The 22,812-nt window shown below is 46.4% G+C and overlaps 1 protein-coding gene across 1 annotated transcript in view; it reads right to left on the bottom strand.

The window, feature by feature from the left end:
- Positions 1–10,098, bottom strand: part of CYBA (cytochrome b-245 alpha chain) — a 43,295-nt gene extending 33,197 nt beyond the window's left edge. Inside the window, exon 1 of the mRNA XM_068259470.1 lies at positions 9,957–10,098. Coding sequence (XP_068115571.1) covers positions 9,957–10,014 — 58 coding nt within the window. The 5' untranslated portion in view covers positions 10,015–10,098. The remainder of the gene's footprint in view (positions 1–9,956) is intronic.
- Positions 10,099–22,812: the final 12,714 nt, after the last annotated feature.

The following is a 22,812-nucleotide window of genomic DNA, read 5'->3' as shown; positions in this document are numbered from 1 at the left end:
CAATGCAGGCTGGAGTGGGGCTGCGGGGAATGAACTAGCGCAGCGTCTAGTAGACGCTGCGGCTAGTTCATTGTACGGTGGCCAGAGTCCCGAGGCCGGGACGTCCCGCTGCTAAAAGCGGGACGTTTCCCGGGACCTCATGCAGCCTGGGACAGCGCCCCCCGAAGGCGGGATGCGTCCCGGGTAAAGCGGGACGTATGGTCACCGTATCTAAATCCACGGAGTTACCAGTAGCAGAGAGAGAGAGAGGAACTGACTTAATCAGTCAGGACTCAGAAGCTGATGCTGTACTCCAATGGATCCCTGACTGAGTGAGCTGAAACTGGGTGAGCTGGGACCAGGGCCTTCTCTCACTGACTCATTCATTACTGTTGTTCTTTAAATCATTGAGCTGAAGGAACTGAATTAATCAGCTATGAGTGAAGTCAGGCGTTGCTTTTAGCTGCTGTTGTAATCTGACCCCTGAGTGAGCTGAGAGGCATTTCTTATCTCAATACTCAGTGCAACAGCGCTCTTCCCTCCTCCTGTCGCCCTAGGCAAAAATGTATAGCTGCCTAATGGCTGAGACGGCTGTGGTTGCAGAGGTCTTCACCGCACCGGGGCCCTTGGGGCCCTGTAGGGCCCTTCCTCAGCCGCAGTATTAGCTCTTTATTAGTCCTGTGCTTGTGATGATCAATATAAATGCTTTGAATGATAATAATCAAGCTGTTCCCTGTTCCCTGTCCCTTCCCACTCCGCAGGAAATTAAGATGTCAGTTTCGGGTGGATGCTGTTGGTGTATAGGTTCCATTGATGTGTTTCATCTCTTGAAGACACCAATAGTGAGACCCCCCAGCTCTGATTTCCCCCTTGTACAATTCTTCACATGCTGCAACACTAGAGCCCAATGGCTGCTGCATTTAAATGGCACACATCCAAGTGGCATACATTTGCATACAATTAGCATACATTATCAATTCAGAATTACTAGCTTCTCACTGACCATCCCTAATCAGGGTCCTGCTAGCTTTCCTTCCCAATCAGTCAGAAGCCCCGCCTCCCTTCTTGTGAATGGCAGCCATGATTGGCCATCAATAAACATAAAGACAGAGGGCTCACTCTCCAACCCCACCATAATCATGTGAATAAAGGGGGGCGTTTCAGACTGAATGACTGACTGGGTTGGGGGTGTGAGGTGAACAGGCAGCTGTAGGTTCAAAGACGTAACAATAGGGGCTGCAGCCCCTGCACGCGGGCCCTTCTGGGGGGCTGAAGGGCTCACAGCATGAGGGGAAAGCTATGGCCACACATCGGCGGGGAGGTCTCCCTCACCTTGGGCTCTCCCCTCTGCGCTCCCCTCCAGCATCCATAAATGACTGTGCAAGCAGCAGGCACTGGCAGATACACATACCGTCCTACGTTGCAGCGAGGGTGTTCCTCGCTCTAGTGTCTGAGGCTACTTCCTCTACTACCAGGAAGTAGCGTCAGACACTACAGCGAGGAATATCCGACGATGTGTAGCCATGGCTTTCCCCTCATGCTGCGACCCCTCCAGTCCCCCAAAACGGCCCTGAGCGGGCACAGAATTTCTGCAGGGGGGCCGGTGGATCCTAGTTACGACCCTGTGCAGGTTGCTGAGGAGGACATGATAAATTGCTTGAACTTGATGGACAAATGTCTTATTCATCCAAAGAAAGTCGTTTTCTTTCTGGTGTTTTGCTGGCATTTATTTGAAAAAAACCTCACCAGTGGAAGCATCTTACTCAGAGTCACGGCTGGCTGCCACCGGCATGCACAGTCATTGTGTCCTCTAAAATGTCAGAATATTTCTACCTGGAACTATTTCAGGATACAGAACAGCTTTCCTATCAACCAGAAGTACTTGTTCGTTTACTACAGTTCCACCTACACCTGCTCCAGACAAAGCGCTCTGCTACCTTTCAAATGAGGCTGCCTCCGCTATCTGTACAGAACACATAACATCCATACCCCCGGGATCTGTATTATATGGTAAAGTCCAGTGCAAGGTGTAGTAGTGGAGCTGCTTGTCGGTAGTATTCCTGTCCCGCTTCACTGGCTGCCAATCATACAAAGGATACTATTAAAAATCCTGACGCTCGCCTACAAAGCACTTTACAACCTAGCTCCTTCTTATCTAAATAATCTTATTTCCAGATACCATCCTACACGCAATCTCCGCTCTTCTAACAATATTCTCCAGTCTTACTCTCTGGTCACCTCTTCTCACTCCCGCTTACAAAACTTTTCTCGATCCTCTCCCCTCTTCTGGAATACTCTCCCTCAACACATCAACACATCCGCCACTCACCCACACTTACTCTTTTTAGGCACAATCTTAAAACTCACCTCTTCAGGCAATTTCTCTCCTACCTAGGACCCTTTGCCCACTGCCCACCGTTTCTACCACCTCATACACAGCTTCCCTTTACCTACTAACCGATCCCTTAACCCTTTAGACTGTAAGGCCTTTTGGCCAGGGCTCTCTTCCCCTTTGGTCTCACAGTGCTGTGTAATGGGTGTGCATACCTCCCACCCCTGTGTGAAAATATGTAGCTGATTTGCTTATTGGATCAGCGGTAATCCACCATTATCTTGTATGATAGCGGGTGCTATATGAATCAATAATAATAATAATACCGGTAATAATAACAACACTATTGTCAAAATAAACTATAATTCTATGGGCTTGATCCAAATCACTTTTTCTCCTAAATTTTCTCCTAGGATATATTTTTACATCTTATAAATAACATGCATAGTAGCGGAGGAAGCGGGTGTAATATTTCCCTTCTTCAGCGCTGTAGGCCTCCTCCATGCTTCATAGCCACACACCCTCATTCCCCGGCTCCCAATCACATGACCAATGTGTGTCACATGATCAGGAGTCAGAGCAGCACAAAGTGAGCAGCTGTGAAGCAAGGAGGAGCCCCGCAGTGCTGTTACACCCCTGTGGCTTAACAAAAAAAATGCTGTTTTTGCCAATATTTCAATGCATACTATAAGCAAGAAAGAAGCAGTATTCAAATATTATTAACAGTAAATGACACAACTAGGGCAGCACATTTATGTAAGTCTGGTTTAAGCTATGGATGTGAGCTAAAAAATACAGATTAAAGTTAGAGGGGAGATGAATGGTCAATGATCACTGGCATCAATGAGATGCCATGGTCATTTGTAACTAATGAAGTAATACGTCCACGCATTACTTCCTGTTCACGTACTGATAGTACGCTAACAGGAAATAATGCGCGAGGATAGCTTGTGGCCTAATAGTAAAATTACACCTACATACATTTATTGTAATAAAAAGATCCACACGTACCAACATTCTCCCATAGTTACCTAAAAAAAGTATATGCATATTAAAAAAATGACATTTAAAAATAAATACAGTATATAGTTACCTTAGGGACTGAACTTTTTTAATATGTATGTCAAGAGGGTATATTAATGTTATTTATAAGCTTGTAATTAGTGTTGGACGCAAAATTGAAAAAAATGCACCTTAAGTTCCAAATAAAATATTGGCGGCATACATTGTACTAGGGAACAGGGGCGTTTCTAGGGTCCCTGGAGATCAGTGGCACCTGTGGGCACCAGGAGGGGAGGTACATGGCAAAAAATGGGCGTGACCATGCGGTGAGTGGGCGTGGCCATGGGTGGGGCCAAATGTACATGAACTTAGCAGCAGTGTAAGCTACGGATAACGGGCCTGCCCATCGAAATATTGGACGGAGCCCCCTGTCCTTTATTTCGATCATTTACAATCAGTATAGGCATAGATCAAAGATGTATACGCACATACAATTTTGATTGGTCAATCACTGACCCCCAATTTCCCACCCCCGTGCAGTAAGTGGGCCAACAGACAATGAATTTTATGAACAGAGCTAAAATTGGCTAATCAAAATTGTATGTGTGTACCAGGCTTTACAGCTAATACTGTACATACTGAAAGTAGCAGGGATCAGCATACAATACAGCTGGTTTACAATCAATAAAGGCACAGAGTAACACCTTACACTGTACACACTGGAGGTAAATCAGCACACAGTGCAAGCACTAGAGAACAGCGTATACTGTACATACTGTAGGCAGCAGAATTCAGCACACTGCAGCTAGCGTGCCAAAAATATGACGATCACGTTGTGTGGCGTGCTTATCACGCCGCACCAAAAAATGGGTGGGCCATGGACCAGAATATAGGTGTGGTAACGGGTGGAGACAAATTTACATGAACCTAGCAATGGTGGGACATCAGATTAGGACAGTGGTGGCGAACCTTTTGGAGGCCGAGTGCCCAAACTGCAACCCAAAAGTCACTTACCGGTATCTATCGCAAAGTGGCAACAGCAATTTAAACTAAATACTGTACAAACGTTTTAACTCATACATGAACATTATGGAAAATCCAAGTTGAAAATAAACTGTGAAGATAAACAATTTCATCCATCCTACTCCTGAAAAATGTATTCAATTTTTTAGAACCTCCCAGTTTTATTTTCTGTTTTAAAACGCTAAGAAAGTAGGTTTAATGCTATTGTCTCATATGATAAGGATTCAGCTTTTCCCATAGTCTCGCAGTTAGCAATCATGTGACCCCCAACAAGACATATTCAGCAATCATGAGGCCTCCAACAAATCATGAGGCCCCCAACAAGACAAATTCAGCAATCATGAGGCCCCCAACAAGACAAATTCAGCAATCATGAGGCCCCCAACAAATCATGAGGCCCCCAACAAGACAAATTCAGCAATCATGAGGCCCCCAACAAATCATAAGGCTCCCAACAAGACACATTCAGCAGTCATGAGGCACATAAATAGACAGCATTTCACATAAATAGGCAGAATGCCCCCTTAATATGGTAGCCCCCCCAAGTTAGGTAGTGAGTGACAGGGACCCCCAGGTTAGCTAGTGAGTGACAGGCGCCTCCAGTTAGGTAGTGAGTGACAGGGACCCCGATAGTGAGTGACAGGGAGCACCTTTAGGTAGTGAGTGAGTGAGTGCCAGGGAGCCCCTTTAGGCAGTGAGTGAGTGCCAGGAAGCCCCTTTAGGCAGTGAGTGAGTGCCAGGGAGCCCCTTTAGGGAGTGAGTGAGTGCCAGGGAGCCCCTTTAGGCAGTGAGTGAGTGACAGGAAGCCCCTTTAGGCAGTGAGTGAGTGACAGGAAGCCCCTTTAGGCAGTGAGTGAGTGACAGGGAGCCCCTTTAGGCAGTGAGTGAGTGACAGGGAGCCCCTTTAGGCAGTGAGTGAGTGACAGGGAGCCCCTTTAGGCAGTGAGTGAGTGACAGGGAGCCCCTTTAGGCAGTGAGTGAGTGACAGGGAGCCCCTTTAGGGAGTGAGTGAGTGACAGGGAGGCCCTTTAGGGAGTGAGTGAGTGACAGGGAGGCCCTTTAGGGAGTGAGTGAGTGCCAGGGAGCCCCTTTAGTGAGTGAGTGCGTGCCAGGGAGCCCCTTTAGTGAGTGAGTGCGTGCCAGGGAGCCCCTTTAGTGAGTGAGTGCGTGCCAGGGAGCCCCTTTAGGGAGTGCGTGCCAGGGAGCCCCTTTAGGGAGTGGGTGCGTGCCAGGGAGCCCCTTTAGGGAGTGGGTGCGTGCCAGGGGAGCCCCTTTAGGGAGTGAGTGAGTGCCAGGGGAGCCCCTTTAGGGAGTGAGTGAGTGCCAGGGGAGCCCCTTTAGGGAGTGAGTGAGTGCCAGGGGAGCCCCTTTAGGGAGTGAGTGAGTGCCAGGGAGCCCCTTTAGGGAGTGAGTGAGTGACAGGGAGCCCCTTTAGGGAGTGAGTGACAGGGAGCCCCTTTAGGGAGTGGGTGCGTGCCAGGGAGCCCCTTTAGGGAGTGGGTGCGTGCCAGGGAGCCCCTTTAGGGAGTGGGTGCGTGCCAGGGGAGCCCCTTTAGGGAGTGAGTGAGTGCCAGGGGAGCCCCTTTAGGGAGTGAGTGAGTGCCAGGGGAGCCCCTTTAGGGAGTGAGTGAGTGCCAGGGGAGCCCCTTTAGGGAGTGAGTGAGTGCCAGGGGAGCCCCTTTAGGGAGTGAGTGAGTGCCAGGGAGCCCCTTTAGGGAGTGAGTGAGTGACAGGGAGCCCCTTTAGGGAGTGAGTGAGTGACAGGGAGCCCCTTTAGGGAGTGAGTGAGTGACAGGGAGCCCCTTTAGGGAGTGAGTGAGTGCCTAGGGAGTGAGTGAGTGCCAGGGAGCCCCTTTAGGGAGTGAGTGCGTGCCAGGGAGCCCCTTTAGGGAGTGAGTGAGTGACAGGGAGCCCCTTTAGGGAGTGAGTGAGTGACAGGGAGCCCCTTTAGGGAGTGAGTGAGTGCCAGGGAGCCCCTTTAGGGAGTGAGTGAGTGCCAGGGAGCCCCTTTAGGGAGTGAATGAGTGCCAGGGAGCCCCTTTAGTGAGTGAGTGAGTGAGTGAGTGACAGGGAGGCCCCCTCTCTAGCCGCCGCCGCTCCCCCCCTACCTCTCAGCAGACCTCAGGATCAGCGGCGAACCGACCAGATGTACGAGCGGGCGCTGGACGCACCCGCTCGATATGCGGAAGTGATGTCACTTCCGCATATCAGTGCGGGCGCTGGGTCCTAGCGCCCGCACGATTGGTCGCCGGCTCGCCGCCTGATCCTGAGGTCTGAGACGCGGCGGCGGCGGCTGGAGGGAGCCGCTGACAGAGGGGGCAGCGGCGGCCGGGAGATCCGTGGCACCCCAGGAAAGATTGGGGGCACGTGCCCCCCTAAAACAGGGCTAGCGACGCCCCTGCTAGGGAAACATTTTAAATGTTTTGATAACCGGGACAAATGGGCAAATAAAATGTGTGGGATTTATCCACAGTAGAATGTTTATTTTAAAACTATAATGGCCTAAAACTGAAAAATAATAATTTTTCCCATTAAAATGCATTTAGAATAAAATAATTCTTAGCAAAATGTACCACCCAAAGAAAGCCTAATTGGTAGCGACAAAAGCAAGGTATAGATCGTTTTGCTGTGATAAGTAGTAATAAAGTTATTGGGGAATGCGAAAGGAGGTGGGCTGACAGGTGAAAAATGCTCTGGTCCAGACGGGGAAAAACACCCCAGTAGTAAAGTGGTTAAAATATGTTTTTCAAATAATAAAAACATGAATTCTACATTGATTCAAGTGTATATGAATCATTGAACGGCCATTAAATAATTATTACATAATTAATCCATCTGCAGTCCCTTACTTTCGAAGCCGAGTAAGAGGTTGTCATTTTTTCAGCAATTGTGATTTTGTAATGACTGTGCTTTTAGAGCAATTTTAGAGCGATTGCGTTTTTCATGCGGAAGTCAGCCCACGATGGGCGCTCACCCAGGATGTATATAAAGAAACTTATTTACCATGGGGCCAGGCTTCAGACACAGGGAAAGGTGTTACAGGTACAGGACATTTATTGTGAGGATGCCACATGTTTTTGTTTTCTTTAATTTATCGTGAAAAGAGGTTAATCCCGCTTCCGTTAACCAACTGAATTTTGCGCCCTCGCTGCAAACTGAATTCCTTAAGGCACTTTATTGACCTGGGTAAGCGGGCAGAGACCCGAGAAACGAGTTTTTTTTTTTAAATTGTGGTTAAATAAACCTTACCTGATCTAAACCCTTGTATTACTGGGTTGGTTCATCTGAAGAGGTAAGATACCTCATGTATTTACTTATGTCTTTATAATGTATACTCTGAGAGATACTAATTTTTGGACGCCTCCACCCTTTTTTCAGTTAACCAAGGCAGTAGATGGTATTCCATTTCTTAAGGTCCGTACACACGCCGGACTTTTGGCAACGACGGGTCCGTCGTTGCCTCCCGCTGGGTGGGCGTGCCAGCGACAGTCCGGCGTGTGTACGCTCTGTCGTCAGACTGATACGGCTGTTTCTGAGCGATCCGCCCGGCGGATCGCTCAGAAACAGCCGTGTCAGTCTGACGACAGAGCGTACACACGCCGGACTGTCGCTGGCACGCCCACCCAGCGGGAGGCAACGACGGACCCGTCGTTGCCAAAAGTCCGGCGTGTGTACGGACCTTTAGAGTCAATGTACATTTTAGATCAGATAAGTTGTAATTTTTGTCATAATTTTCTAGTATGTGGGTGTCTTGCACACTTTTGACTCTCCAGAAATAGGGGAACTGCAAGTCCCAGCATGCCTTGCCATTCTGCAGCTGGGGGGACTAGATCAGTCTCCATCATCCTGTGGTTTGAGTGTCCACGATGGACCCTGATACAAGTAAGAGCCTCTCTTGTTAAGCAGCTTAAACTTGACATGCAAGAATGGAAATTAAAAATAATAGTACCGGTAACTATTTATAAAATAAAAAAACTAACACACCAAAAGAAAAAAAAAAACACAACGGGCATTTACCTTGTCTTTTATTGTGGCCTCTCACATCTACTTTCTATACTGGTGATTTATTGCAAAACTCCTGAACTCGTTTGACATAAGGAGCAGTAATCTCCATAGTTCCTATAGCGCTCACCACAATGAGGGGGCATACACTACGGGCCCTGTAGTGGCGATCAGTCTGATTATCGCTTTAAAGGACACCCGAGGCAAAAATAAACAAATGCATTAAATAAGTGTACATATCTTCCTTCTTCTAAAAATGATGTTTTAATATATACCACAGTTTTATTTTATGTTTAAATCTACTTTTTAAGTTGTAACTGTTTTATTGTTTTTGCTCAATGACACATTCATTGAAGTATGCCAGAACTAAAATCTATGAACCATTGAACCTTTTTATCTCTATCCTGCTCTCAGAAGCCATTTTCTGCTAGGAAAGGGTTTTATAGTTGGAATTTCTTATCAGTGAGGGTCACACTGTAGTCACTTCCTGTCTGAGTCAGGACTGAGTCAGCCACTTACACACCTGATATTTAACTCTTTCAGGCAGAGAAAGAAAAAAAGGAACACAGCATAGTTATTTGTGTGCTAGGCTCTGTACATACACATGTCTATCTCATCATGGCACGTCACCTCGGGTACCCTTTAACAAAATGGCAACTGGCATGAACCCGACAAGACCACAAAAGTTGTCCTGTGGTCTCTGGCAGTGCCAATAAATAGCAGATTTACTGATAAAATTTGCATCGAGCATTACAAAAGGATGTGGAGTAGTTTGGGATCTGATTAATAATAATAATAATAGTTAATTTGATGAATAATAATAGTTGTTGTAATCATAATAATAATAATAGTCAATAATATCAGTTTTGATAACATTTCTAATCAATTGTATGAACAGTTGTTAAAAAATCACAATAATGTAATTCATAAGAAAAATACCATAGTTATTTTGATCATTTTTGATACAATTTCTAATCAGTTGTATGAACAGTTGTTAAAAAATGTCAACAAACGAATTGCAAAATTTTAAATGGCCATAGACCCTGCAATTTTACTTTTCATTTAAATCAGTTTTCTTAATCGATTTGTTCGAAAAATCAAACCTACCAAATGCGCCGTAACACTATTCAATTTCTTTCTAAAAATAAGATATTCCAACACAGCTGATATTGTTTTCTGGATTGGAAAAAAATTACATACAATTTTTCTATACAAACCATTGCTTGTATAAAAAAATAAAAAAGAGAAACTGAACTTTTTTTTTTATTAAAAATATATTTTGATTCTTTTTTTCACACATTTTTACATAAAACAAATACTTGAAAGTTATCAAAACAAAATGGTTACATTTTTAAAAGCTCCGTAATACAGAAAACGTAATTATCAAACTAGTGGCGTGAAATACTTAGCCACTTAGAATATTTTACTATAAGGTGACAATCTCCAGGGGTAGCTGGTCAATACTTCTTACAGTTCTTAATGCCACACAACTGAGAAGTACTTGTGTAAGTAGCTGGTCAGTGTAATTTATTGTCATTTAAAATGATATCAAATAAAATCACAACTATAATAAGTAACTGATCTGAAGCAAGAAAAGCAATGGGGTTGTCATACTCACTCAGTCCTGACGCCAGAGCCTGCTCATTAGCCCACATTGCCCACTCAATCTGCCCCATGGCTGCAGATAGAAGGAAGCAGTCCTGTCTGGGTGATAACTTCTATCCAGACTGCTAGGATATATCACTTCCTGCTAAATATGCAAAGCCCTGTGCATCCCAGAGAGTGCTGGGCCCCGCCTCTATCACCGCCCACACCACACCCCTACACATACGGCACTGCCCACTCACTACAGTCACTCTATTCTGAACACTTATTTGCTATTCGTCACCCAAAACATTAAAATCAGCTGCCTAACTTTGTGTAAAGTCATCACAGAGCAACCTAAACAGCCCTGACCCATCAGTGCATGACTGCAACAAGACTTCAGAAGGTGGTATGTGGTATCAGGCAGCAAGATAATATTAGCAGCAGATGTTTTATAGGACACCTGAAGTTAGAGGGATATTAAACAATGCACATTGCATAGCTCCCAACTGTCCCTCTTTTGGAGGGACAGTCCCTCTTTAGGAACCAAGTCCCTCTGTCCCTCTTTCTCCCTCATTTGTCCCCCTTTCAGGACTCATGTACAGATCTATGTAACTCTATGCACTTTTCTACAAAAAAAAGGTGTTTAATTGACTCTAAACATTACTCCCAATTTTTAAATTGATATATTTCTTATTTTCAAATGTTAATATGAAGGAAAATGAACCCGGATAAAAAGGACCAGTGTGGTTTGAACAACATTTTTTTTAATGAAATCTTTATAGTGTGTGTGAGACTTCAGACTAGGGTTCTGGTGGGGGCGTGGTTAGAGGTGTGGAAGGGGTGTGGCTTAAGTGTCCCTCTTTCTGATCTAAAAAAGTTGGGAGGTATGCACATTGCCTGCCTGGCTGTCCTGCTGATCCTCTGCCTTTAATACTGTTAGGATGCAGGAATGCAACGGAGTGGGAAAGTCGCACCTCATGTGATTTGCACGTTGCATTGCATACAGTGAAGCAAACGGTCAATGAAAAGTATGCTTCACTGGCATTGCGTGTTTTGCAGTAAAGCACTGCATGCAGTGTGTTGGGATGCCGCACGCCATTACGCAAAGGTGGTTACATTGTGGCCATTACACCGCACGTGCTACACTGTGATCATACCCTGAATCTTCTCATGGGACAGCACTGAAGATGTGACACTGTGATACAATGTAAAGCAGTCAGTGTGCAGCTTGTATAACAGTGTAAATGTGCTGCCCCATCAAAATAACACAACACATCCATCCATTAATGTCTAAACCGCTGGCAACAAAAGTGAGTGCACCCGAGTGAGGAATGTCACAATTCTGCCCAAAGTGTGAATATTTTGTGTACCCATCATTATTTCCCAGCACTGCTGTAACCCTCTTAGGCATGGAGGTCACTAGCTGCGTCACAGGCTCCTACTGGAATCCTCTTCCACTCCTCCATGATGAAGCTGGTGGATGTTAGAGGCCTTGCGCTCCTCCACCTTCCATCTGAGGACGAGCGATTTTAAAACAGCGCAGGAGATTTGGGCGCAGCCGGCACACCATAGGCCGCAATAGGAAATACAGCTATAGCAGTGCTCAGTGAGTAATTTGGGTCAAAAGAAGGAGCACAAAATACTACAAAAACACTGTAATTTGGCCACACGCAATAGCTGGAAGCTGAATTACATCTTTCCCCCACTATGCACGGCGGCCTGGAGGGGGAATAGTGTTTCACGCCATCGGGACTTGTGCAGGAGCAGGGTAAGCCGTTTTACAGCCCAAATCTCCCGGCGGCTATTTCATAGGTATGCTCTGAGGAAGCCCCACAGATGCTCAGTAGGGTTCAGGTCTGGGGGAGACAGTGAGCTGCCCCTGCAGGAAATATGACACCTTCAAGCTCAGAAATAACCCTGTTGGAAGGAAGAAGGAAGAGAAGCAGCACCCCCTAGCTTTTTAACATACCTAGTGCCCTGGGCAGCTGCCCTGCTGTAGTAGCGGCCTTGAAGAGGAACCCCTTCATGTGTTTAGTATATATGAATGAGATGCTAATAACTCCAACTTGCTTGCAAATATATTGCAAATTGTATAGCCCTTGGAATTGGGACAATCAAATTGCTCTTCCTGCCAATTTGGACTCGCCCAATACCAAACTGCATGCAATTATTTGCATGCAATTATCAGCATTTTAGTGATCACCAGGTTCCTGGAAGGTGAATAATCGTATATCGCATAGAACTGTGGCTGGAGGAGTGTCTATGGCAGCACAGCGTCATCTGCAGGCCATGGGCAGCCAATACACACAGCTCCAAGCAGGAGGATTAGCTGGAGAGCACCAGGGTGACAAAAGCATATTCAGGAGTGATGCATTGTGGGAAGCCACAGTTGCTCACTAAAATAGGAACTGTAGTGAAAATAACATAAAAAAAGCAATTTTATTTGTTTTTATTTATTTTTTTTGTTTTCACATTTAGGATGTTTTTATTTTAATTTTTATAACATTCATTTGTTAAATCTTTCTTCTCTCTGATTTACATTCTGTAATGTATCACTGGTGGTGACATCTTTAGTTCTGCCAGGTGATCTGTACGGAATGTTCGTTACTGAGAATTCTATGCACAGAGGGAGATACTGGTTGCATGGCCGTTAGAAAAAGTCCCACAATGCATGAGGTTCACAAACAGGAAACTGTCAGGACCATGGTCGTGACATCAAATTGTTGGAGGGGTTTCACAACAATATCAGCCATACAGACCCCCCTGATAATCTATTCAAGGAAAGGTAAAGATTTCTCTTGGGAAAGGGGGTATCAGCTACTGATTGGGATGGCGATCAATGCTTGAAAGGAAACCTGAGACTGCAGGGAAAAAAAAAAAACATACCTGGAGCTTCCTCCAGCCCCCTTCAGGCTCATCAGTACCTCGCTGTCCTCCCAGGCCATCTGGATCCTCCGCTAGGCGGCCCAGTAATTCATCCAGTTAGGGGGAACTGTGCATGTGCAGCTCAACCACGCGCCCTAATCACTCCTGTCGCCAGGAGTGCAATGGGGGAGCACGCGGCTAGACTGCGCCAACTGGACCTGACTGGATGAATTACCGGGCTGCCTAGGGGAGGATTTAGACGGCCTGGGAGGACAGCGAGGGACCATTGAGCCTGAAGGGGGCTAGAGGAAGCTCCAGGTATGTACCATTTTTTTTCTGCAGGTCTCAGGTTTCCTTTAAATCTGAATTATCGCAAGGCAAATTACAGTGAGCGTTGCTTTTTCATAGGAGGGCTTTTCGGTCTCTTTTAGTGCCCTATACTTTCCTAGTGGTTCTGGGTCACAATAAGTTATTCTGGTATTCCGTAAGCCTGGGATTGTGACATAGGACTGAGCAGTTACAAGGGGAAGTCAGTAATAGCAGCCTCCATATTTCACTTCCTCGCTTAGCACACAACTGTACACAGTAAGAAAGGGTGCTGAAATAATTGCAGTTCCACCTCTGTGACACACAGGGAGAAGCTGATCAACAAAAGCCTTCTGTGATGTCAGGAATTCCTCTGCTGTAATCCAACCCCCCCACCCAGCTTTATCAGTATGCACAACTTCTACAGATCCCCAACAACTGCCTCCACAGACAATGTTCTGCTGTATCCATATCCTATCTATAATACCCGCCCCCCTCTATCATACTCCAGTGTCACATACACAGGCAATGCTCTGCTGTATCCATATCCCCTCTATTATACCCGCCCCCTCTATCATACAACAGTGTTCCATACAAAGGCAATGCTATGCTGTATCCATATCCCCTCTATTATACACCACCCCCCTCTATCATACTCCAGTGTCACATACACAGGCCATGCTCTGTTGTATCCATATCCCCTCTATAATACCCGCCCCCTCTATCATACTCCAGTGTCACATACACAAGCAATGGTCTGCTGTATCCATATCTCCAATATAAATCCTGCCCCCCTCTATCATACTCCAGTGTAACATACACAGGCAATGGTCTGCTGTATCCATATCCCCTCTATTATACCCGCTTCCCCTCTATCATACTGCAGTGTCACATACACAGGCAATGCTCTGCTGTATCCATATCCCCTCTATAATACCTGCCCCCTCTATCATACTCCAGTGTCACATACACAGGCAATGCTCTGCTGTATCCATATCCCCTCTATAATACTTGCCCCCTCTATCATACTCCAGTGTCACATACACAGGCAATGCTCTGCTGTGTCCATATCCCCTCTATAATACCCGCCCCCCTCTATCATACTTCTGTGTCACATACACAGGCAATGCTCTGTTGTATCCATATCCTCTCTATAATATCCGCCCCCTCTCTATCATACTTCAGCGTCACATACACAGGCAATGCTCTGCTGTATCCATATCCCCTCTATAATACCCACCCCCCTCTATCATACTCCAGTGTCACATACACAGGCAATGCTTTGCTGTATCCATATCCCCCCTATAATACCCGCCCCCCTCTACCATACTCCAGTGTCACATACACAGGCAATGCATTGCTGTATCCATATCCCCCCTATAATACCCGCCCCCTCTATCATAGTCCAGTCTCACATACAGAGGTAATGGTCTACTGTATGCATATCCTCTCTATAATATCCGCCCCCCTCTATCATACTTCAGCGTCACATACACAGGCAATGCTATGCTGTATCCATATCCCCTCTATAATACCCGGCCCCTCTATCATACTCCAGAGTCACATACAAAGGCAATGCTCTGCTGTATCAATATCCCCTCTATAATACCCACCCCCTCTATCATACTCCAGTGTCACATACACAGGCTATGCTCTGCTGTATCCATATACCATCTATAATATCCGCCCCCTCTATCATACTCCAGGGTTACATACACAGGCAATGCATTGCTGTATCCATATACCCCCTATAATACCCGCCCCCTCTATCATACTCCAGTCTCACATACAGAGGTAATGGTCTACTGTATCCATATCCTCTCTATAATATCCGCCCACCTCTATCATACTTCAGCATCACATACACAGGCAATGCTCTGCTGTATCCATATCCCCTCTATTATACCCGCCCCCCCCCCTATCATACGCCAGTGTCACATACACAGGCAATGCTCTGCTGTATCCGTATCCCCTCTATAATACCCGCCCCCTCTATCATACTCCAGTGTCACATACACAGGCAATGGTGTACTGTATCCATATCCTCTCTATAATACCCGCCCCCCTCTATCATACTCCAGTGTCCCATACACAGGCAATGCTCTGCTGTATCCATATGCCCTCTATAATACCTGCCCCCTCTATCATACTCCAGTGTCACATACACAGACAATGCTCTGCTGTATCCATATCCCCTCTATAATACCTGCCCCCTCTATCATACTCCAGTGTCACATACACAGGCAATGCTCTGCTGTATCCATATCCTCTCTATAATATCCGCCCCCCTCTATCATACTACAGCGTCACATACACAGGCAATGCTCTGCTGTATCCATATCCCCTCTATTATACCCGCCCCCCTCTATCATACGCCAGTGTCACATACACAGGCAATGCTCTGCTGTATCCGTATCCCCTCTATAATACCCGCCCCCTCTATCATACTCCAGTGTCACATACACAGGCAATGGTCTACTGTATCCATATCCTCTCTATAATACCCGCCCCCTCTATCATACTCCAGCGTCACATACACAGGCAATGCTATGCTGTATCCATATCCCCTCTATAATACCCGCCCTCCTCTATCATACTCCAGTGTCACATACACAGGCAATGCTTTGCTGTATCCATATCCCCCCTATAATACCCGCCCCCCTCTATCATACTCCAGTGCCACATACACAGGCAATGCTCTGCTGTATCCATACCCCCCCTATAATACCCGCCCCCTCTATCATACTGCAGTGTCACATACACAGGCAATGCTTTGCTGTATCCATATCCCCCCTATAATACCCGCCCCCCTCTATCATACTCCAATGTCACATACACAGGCAATGCATTGCTGTATCCATATACCCCCTATAATACCCACCCCCTCTATCATAGTCCAGTCTCACATACAGAGGTAATGGTCTACTGTATCCATATCCTCTCTATAATATCCGCCTACCTCTATCATACTTCAGCGTCACATACACAGGCAATGCTCTGCTGTATCCATATCCCCTCTATTATACCCGCCCCCCCCCCCCCCCCTATCATACGCCAGTGTCACATACACAGGCAATGCTCTGCTGTATCCGTATCCCCTCTATAATACCCGCCCCCTCTATCATACTCCAGTGTCACATACACAGGCAATGGTCTACTGTATCCATATCCTCTCTATAATACCCGCCCCCTCTATCATACTCCAGCGTCACATACACAGGCAATGCTATGCTGTATCCATATCCCCTCTATAATACCCGCCCCCCTCTATCATACTCCAGTGCCCCATACACAGGCAATGCTCTGCTGTATCCATATCCCCTCTATAATACCTGCCCCCTCTATCATACTCCAGTGTCACATACACAGACAATGCTCTGCTGTATCCATATCCCCTCTATAATACCTGCCCCCTCTATCATACTCCAGTGTCACATACACAGGCAATGCTCTGCTGTATCCATATCCTCTCTATAATATCCGCCCCCCTCTATCATACTTCAGCATCACATACACAGGCAATGCTCTGCTGTATCCATATCCCCTCTATTATACCCGCCCCCCCTCTATCATACGCCAGTGTCACATACACAGGCAATGCTCTGCTGTATCCGTATCCCCTCTATAATACCCGCCCCCTCTATCATACTCCAGTGTCACATACACAGGCAATGGTCTACTGTATCCATATCCCCTCTATAATACCCGCCCCCCTCTATCACACTCCAGTGTCACATACACAGGCAATGCTCTGCTGTATCCATATCCCCTCTATAATACACCCCCCCCCCCTGTATCATACTCCAGTGTAATATACACAGGCAATGGTCTGCTGTATCCATATACCCTCTATTATACCCGCCCCCCCTCAATCATACTGCAGTGCTACATACACAGGAAATGCTCTGCTGTATCCATATCCCCTCTATAATACCTGCCCCCTCTATCATACTCCAGTGTCACATACACCGGCAATGCTCTACTGTATCCATATCCCCTCTATAATACCTGCCCCCTCTATCATACTGCAGTCTCCCATACACAGGCAATGGTTAGGTGTATCCATATCCATTCTATAATACCCGCCCCCTCTATCATACTCCAGGGCGTGGCCATGACATTGTATGGGGGGAGCTAACGTAATGATGTAACAGCGAGGCATAAGAAAGCAGTGTTTACGCCATGATGTGGACAAACGAGACTTTGCATCATGGGTGTGCAGAAACTGTGTGATGCTAATAGTATACCGTAACCACAAAGCAGCAAACATAGCCATCTATGACCATTAAATAATAAATGCAGTAACAGTTACCCCGGACACCAGAAAATAAACGCAATAGGCAACATGTCAGCACAAAATAACCGCAATGCGGGCAACATGTCAGTATAAAATAAATGCAATGTGGGCAAACATGTCAGTACAAAATAAACGCAATGCGGGCAAACATGTCAGTACAAAATAAACGCAATGCGGGCAACATGTCAGTACAAAATAAACGCAATGCGGGCAACACGTCGGTACAAAAGAAACGCAATGCGGGCAAACATTTCACCAGAAAAGAAACGCACTGCGGGCAAACATTTCACCAGAAAAGAAACGCACTGCGGGCAAACATTTCACCAGAAAAGAAACGCACTGCGGGCAAACATTTCACCAGAAAAAAAACAATGCGGGCAAACATTTCACCAGAAAAGAAACAATGCAGGCAAACATTTCACCACAAAAGAAACAATGCGGGCAAACATTTCACCACAAAAGAAACAATGCGGGCAAACATTTCACCACAAAAGAAACAATGCGGGCAAACATTTCACCAGAAAAGAAACCTAATGCGGGCAAACATCACCTGGAAAAGAAACAATGCGGACAAACATTTCACCTGGAAAAGAAACAATGCGGGCAAACATTTCACCAGAAAAGAAACAATGCGGGCAAACATTTCACCACAAAAGAAACAATGCGGGCAAACATTTCACCACAAAAGAAACCTAATGCGGGCAAAGTTCACCTGGAAAGAAAGCATTTACTCACCTGGCAGAAGTCTCCGGCCTCTGGCGCGCTGCTCCTGGGACCGTCTTACTTCTCCTGCAGTCTCCCGCGCTGACAGGGCTACGGCAAGATGGCGCCCGAAGCCATGTACTGGAGACACAAATAGGTCTCCAGTACAGGGCTTCGGCAGCCATCTTGCCGTAGCCCTGCTCGCCTGCCAGTGTCGGAAACAGACACTGGAAGAGGAGGCTGGAGCGGGGCTGCAGGCAATGAACTGGCACGGCGTCTATAGACGCCGCTGCCAGTTCATTGAGGAGAGAGTGGCCAGAGTCCCGAGGCTGGGACGTCCCGCTGCTGAAAGCGGGACGTTTCTCGGGACCTCATGCTGCCTGGGACAGCGGACCCCGAATCCGGGACGTGTCCCGGGCAATCCGGGACGTCTGGTCACTCTACCTAAAACCCCCCACCAAACTGCAACACAGTATTTAGTAGGTAGAGGTGTCCCTGTCTGAAGGGAGATCTTGTTAGTGGAATGCCGAGAGCTGGGTGAGTAACCTCTCATTTACACTCTCATCAGGACTCTGCATAGGGAAGGAGGCACTCGGGGAGGGGAGTGAGCTGCCTTTCCATAATCATGCGCCTGTAGGCACGAGCCTACAGTGCCTTATGGTAAATCCGGCCCTGACTGTATCCATATTTCCTCTATTATATTCCAGGCTGCTCCTCTGTTGTACCCCAATCCTCTCTGTCCCTCTATTACAACTCCATCTTCCCTCTCCTCATCCTTACCTATAGTGGCATGATGAAATAAACATATATATGTAGGATCAACCAATACCAATCTTACTTTTGAAATTGACCCATGTTTATTTATTTCTTACTAGTAGACCTAAGCCCGTTTCAAAACGGGCTGTAGGTCTGTGTTGAATCCCCTCTCCCTGTGACCACCGCAGTCACCGCGCACGTGCACGCCGCACGCGCGGCCCGCCCGTCCTCCCTCAGCTCTCCTCAGTCTCTCCGTCCCTCCCTGCACATGCGCTGTAGTGCAAAACACAGGACACACACACACAAACAGGAAGTGCAGGGATGGGACGCAGAGACAGTTAGGTTTTATTATAGAGGATTGCAAATGGTTCATGAGCTTTTTAAGTGCTAGTGATTTGAAAAGCTCTCGCTAATGCAATGCTATTGGGGATTTTTACAAAATCACTTCAGTACAGAGAACACACAGAGCATTACATTAGCTAGAGCTTTTAAAATCACAAAGTGCTTAGAAAAAGCTCTTGCAGTGTGAACCAGCCCTTAACCACTTGCCGACCGCACGCTTATACTGTGCGTCGGCAAAGTGGCAGCTGCAGGACCAGCGACGCAGTACTGCGTCGCCAGCTGCAGGCTAATTAATCAGGAAGCAGCCGCTCGCGCGAGCGGCTGCTTCCTGTCAATTCACGGCGGGGGGCTCCGTGAATAGCCTGCGGGCCGCCGATGGCGGCTCGCAGGCTAAATGTAAACACAAGCGGAAATAATCCGTTTTGTTTACATTTGTACGGCGCTGCTTCGCAGCAGCGCCGTAAGGCAGATTGGCGATCCCCGGCCAATCAGCGGCCGGGGATCGCCTCCATGTGACAGGGGACGTCCTGTCACTGGCTGCACAGGACGGATAGCGTCCTGTGCAGCCTCGATCGCCGGGGGGGGGAGCAGGTAGGAGAGGGAGGGGGGAATTTCACCGCGGAGGGGGGCTTTGAGGTGCCCCCCCCCGCATCACCCAGCAGGCAGAAGAGATCAGACCCCCCCAGCACATCATCCCCATAGGGGGGAAAAAGGGGGGGCAATCTGATCTCTCTGCCTGCTACCTGATCTGTGCTGGGGGCTGCAGAGCCCACCCAGCACAGATCACTCAAAACAGCGCTGGTCCTTAAGGGGGGGTAAAGGGTGGGTCATCAAGTGGTTAAAGGGAATCTGAAGTGAAAAACTTATAAAGGTGATTTGTATGTGTAGTACAGTTAAGAAATAAAACATTAGCAGCACAGAAACCAATTACCGAAAACCATTAGTAGCACAGTCTCATGTTGTTTCCAGTACAGGAAGAGTTAAAGTGGACCTGAACTCTTGCACGGGACAAAAGGAAAGCATAATTAAATGCACCCTGTATGTATGTAGAGAGTTTAGCCTAATTCCCCCTCAATTGAGTCTAATCACTAGTTGTAACTTGATCCGTCCCATGTTACATGACTGCCTAGTGGATATGTCAAAACCAGCCTTATCAGCCTGCCGACAGACTGTACACACCGGCAAACTGTCGGCAGAACGGCCGCCCCGCGGGCGGGTCTGACGACCCACCATTTGCGGGAAAAAAACAAATACACATAAATACTTGATCTACTTCCATAACACAAGTATTGTACTGTTCACGTTTAGAGTTCAGTGAGTTGTATACAGTAAATGAAGAGAATTCTGTTCCTGGTGTCATTTCACACTTGGGGGACAGCAGCTGGGGATCCGTAGGTTGTCGTGATGTCGAACGCCGTTACCAATGCACACCCAATTGATCACGTAGGACAGAGACTTTCCAGCATGCTCGAACCATACATTTGACCAATTTTATCTCTAAATCAATAGGTCATGCTTGTTGTGGCACAGATTTTCATCTGATAATATTATCGAATCGGATGGTCTATCGGGGCGCAAAATTGTTAGATGTGCACCTTAAATCTTTAAAATACTCAAATCCCCTCTGTCCCTCTATTATAGCCCCGCCTTACCTGTCTCAGTAAGGCCTAGTGCACACCAGAGCGGTTCGGTCGCATTTTTAGGAACGCTTGCGGTTGAGGAAACGCTTGGGTAATGTATTTCAAGGGGCTGGTGCACACCAGAGCGGTTCGGTTTTAGCTGAAACGCAAACTCCCAGGCTGCAGCATTTTTTGGATTTCAGAGGCGTTTCTGCCTCCAATGTTAAGTATAGGAAAAACGCAAAACGCTTGATAAAACGCCAGATCAGAGTGAGAGTTCAGTAACAGCTTTACTGTAACAATATCTGTAATCTGCTACACAAAAAACCGCTAGCAAAACGCTTCATAATAATAAGAAAAAACGCTTCAAAAACCGTTAGCGGTTTGCGGATCTGCTAGCGGTTTTTGGTGTGCACTTGGCCTATTATATCCTAATCCCTTACAACCCTCAATAGAACTCCATCCCTATATTTTGTACTCCAGTCCTGTCTGTCCCTCTATTGCCCCCAATCCTTTGTGTCCCTAATCCTTCCTGATCCTCTATTATAGCCCAGCCTCCTATGTTCCTATTATAATGTCCAATGTGTCCCTTTATTATATCACGAAGCCCTTTATTCTTCTGGTATTCTGATTGCAACTGTGTACCCTTGTCAATGTACCCATACACTCATCAATCTTCCTGGTCCATTCCATGCAGATTTGATTCATCTGCAAGATGTTTGGCCTTTCTTGTTTCTGCTTTTTCTATTTCTTTATGGGGACATTGTGCACATACGGGCAGCAGCTGCTGTTTTTTTAGTCATTTAGATTCATCTGTTCGGTCGATTCCCTCTCAAACTGTCTGAATGAATTTTGGTCAGAATCAATAGCCATTTGCCTGAAGAGGATGGAAAATCTAGGTCGATAGGTGGCGGGACAGGACCAGTTGTCGCTCTATAGGCCATAGCATTGTACTGCATCAAACAATGGTGCACTGTAGATCAATCGATTTTCAATAGATACCAGCAGAAATATTGATGTGCTGTGTGTAGTAGTAATCAATCGTTTTGCCACATCTAAGCTCTCCGAAAAATGTCAGTTCTTTATAAATACAAAATAATTATAACAGCAACATGGTGGCCTAGTGGTTAGCACTCTTGGCTAGTGGGGCTGTGCCGGTTCATATCCCAGCCAGGCAGACACTGTGTCTGTGTGGGATTCCTCCGGGCACTCCGGTTTCCTCCCATATCCCAAAAACATACAGATAAGTTACTGTATATACTCAAGTATAAGTCTAGAAATTTAGGTCTGATTCGCTTCATAAAAGTATAGGGGTCGACTTATACATGAGTCACTGATCACAGACTAATGTGTGTACTAATAGTGATATTCCTATTTGCAGCAATTTACCCTGTGGTAAGTGATACTTTGAGGAAAGGAAATGCCAAGAAAACATAGATCTGAAAGTCCTGGCTAGTGGCCACAACAATTACCAAGGAAAGGGGCAGGGGGGAAATACTGGGCTGCATAAAAGGGAGGGAAAAATTTCAGCACTTGGGGCCCTGGAGGGAGGTACTGGCTGCACTTAAGGGACAGGAGGGGTTAATGGCTGCAATACTGTATGCAGTGCAGTCATTAACCCCTCCTGAGCCCCAAGTGCAGCCATTAACTTTGCTGGGTAGACTTATACTTGAGTCAATAAAAAATTCCAGCTTAAGAGGATTGAATATTGGAGTCGACTTATACACGAGGTCGACTTGTATTCGAGTATATACGGGTAATTGGCTTCCCCCTAAATTGGCCCTTGACTATGATACATACACTACATGATACATACATAGACATAGGACTATGGTAGGGACTAGATTGTGAGTCCTTTTGAGGGACAGTTAGTGATAAAACAATATACGCTGTACAGCACTGCGGAAGATGTCGGTGCTATATAAATAATAATAATAATAATAATAATAATATTACAATACAAACAACAAGCCTTTACATCCAAGTGAGAAATTACCAAC

This window comes from Hyperolius riggenbachi, chromosome 11, assembly GCF_040937935.1.
Source record: "Hyperolius riggenbachi isolate aHypRig1 chromosome 11, aHypRig1.pri, whole genome shotgun sequence".
In the NCBI taxonomy this organism is placed as follows: Eukaryota; Metazoa; Chordata; class Amphibia; order Anura; family Hyperoliidae; genus Hyperolius; species Hyperolius riggenbachi.
Note: the sequence above shows the minus strand (reverse complement) of the source record. Positions and strands in the feature narration are given on the sequence as shown.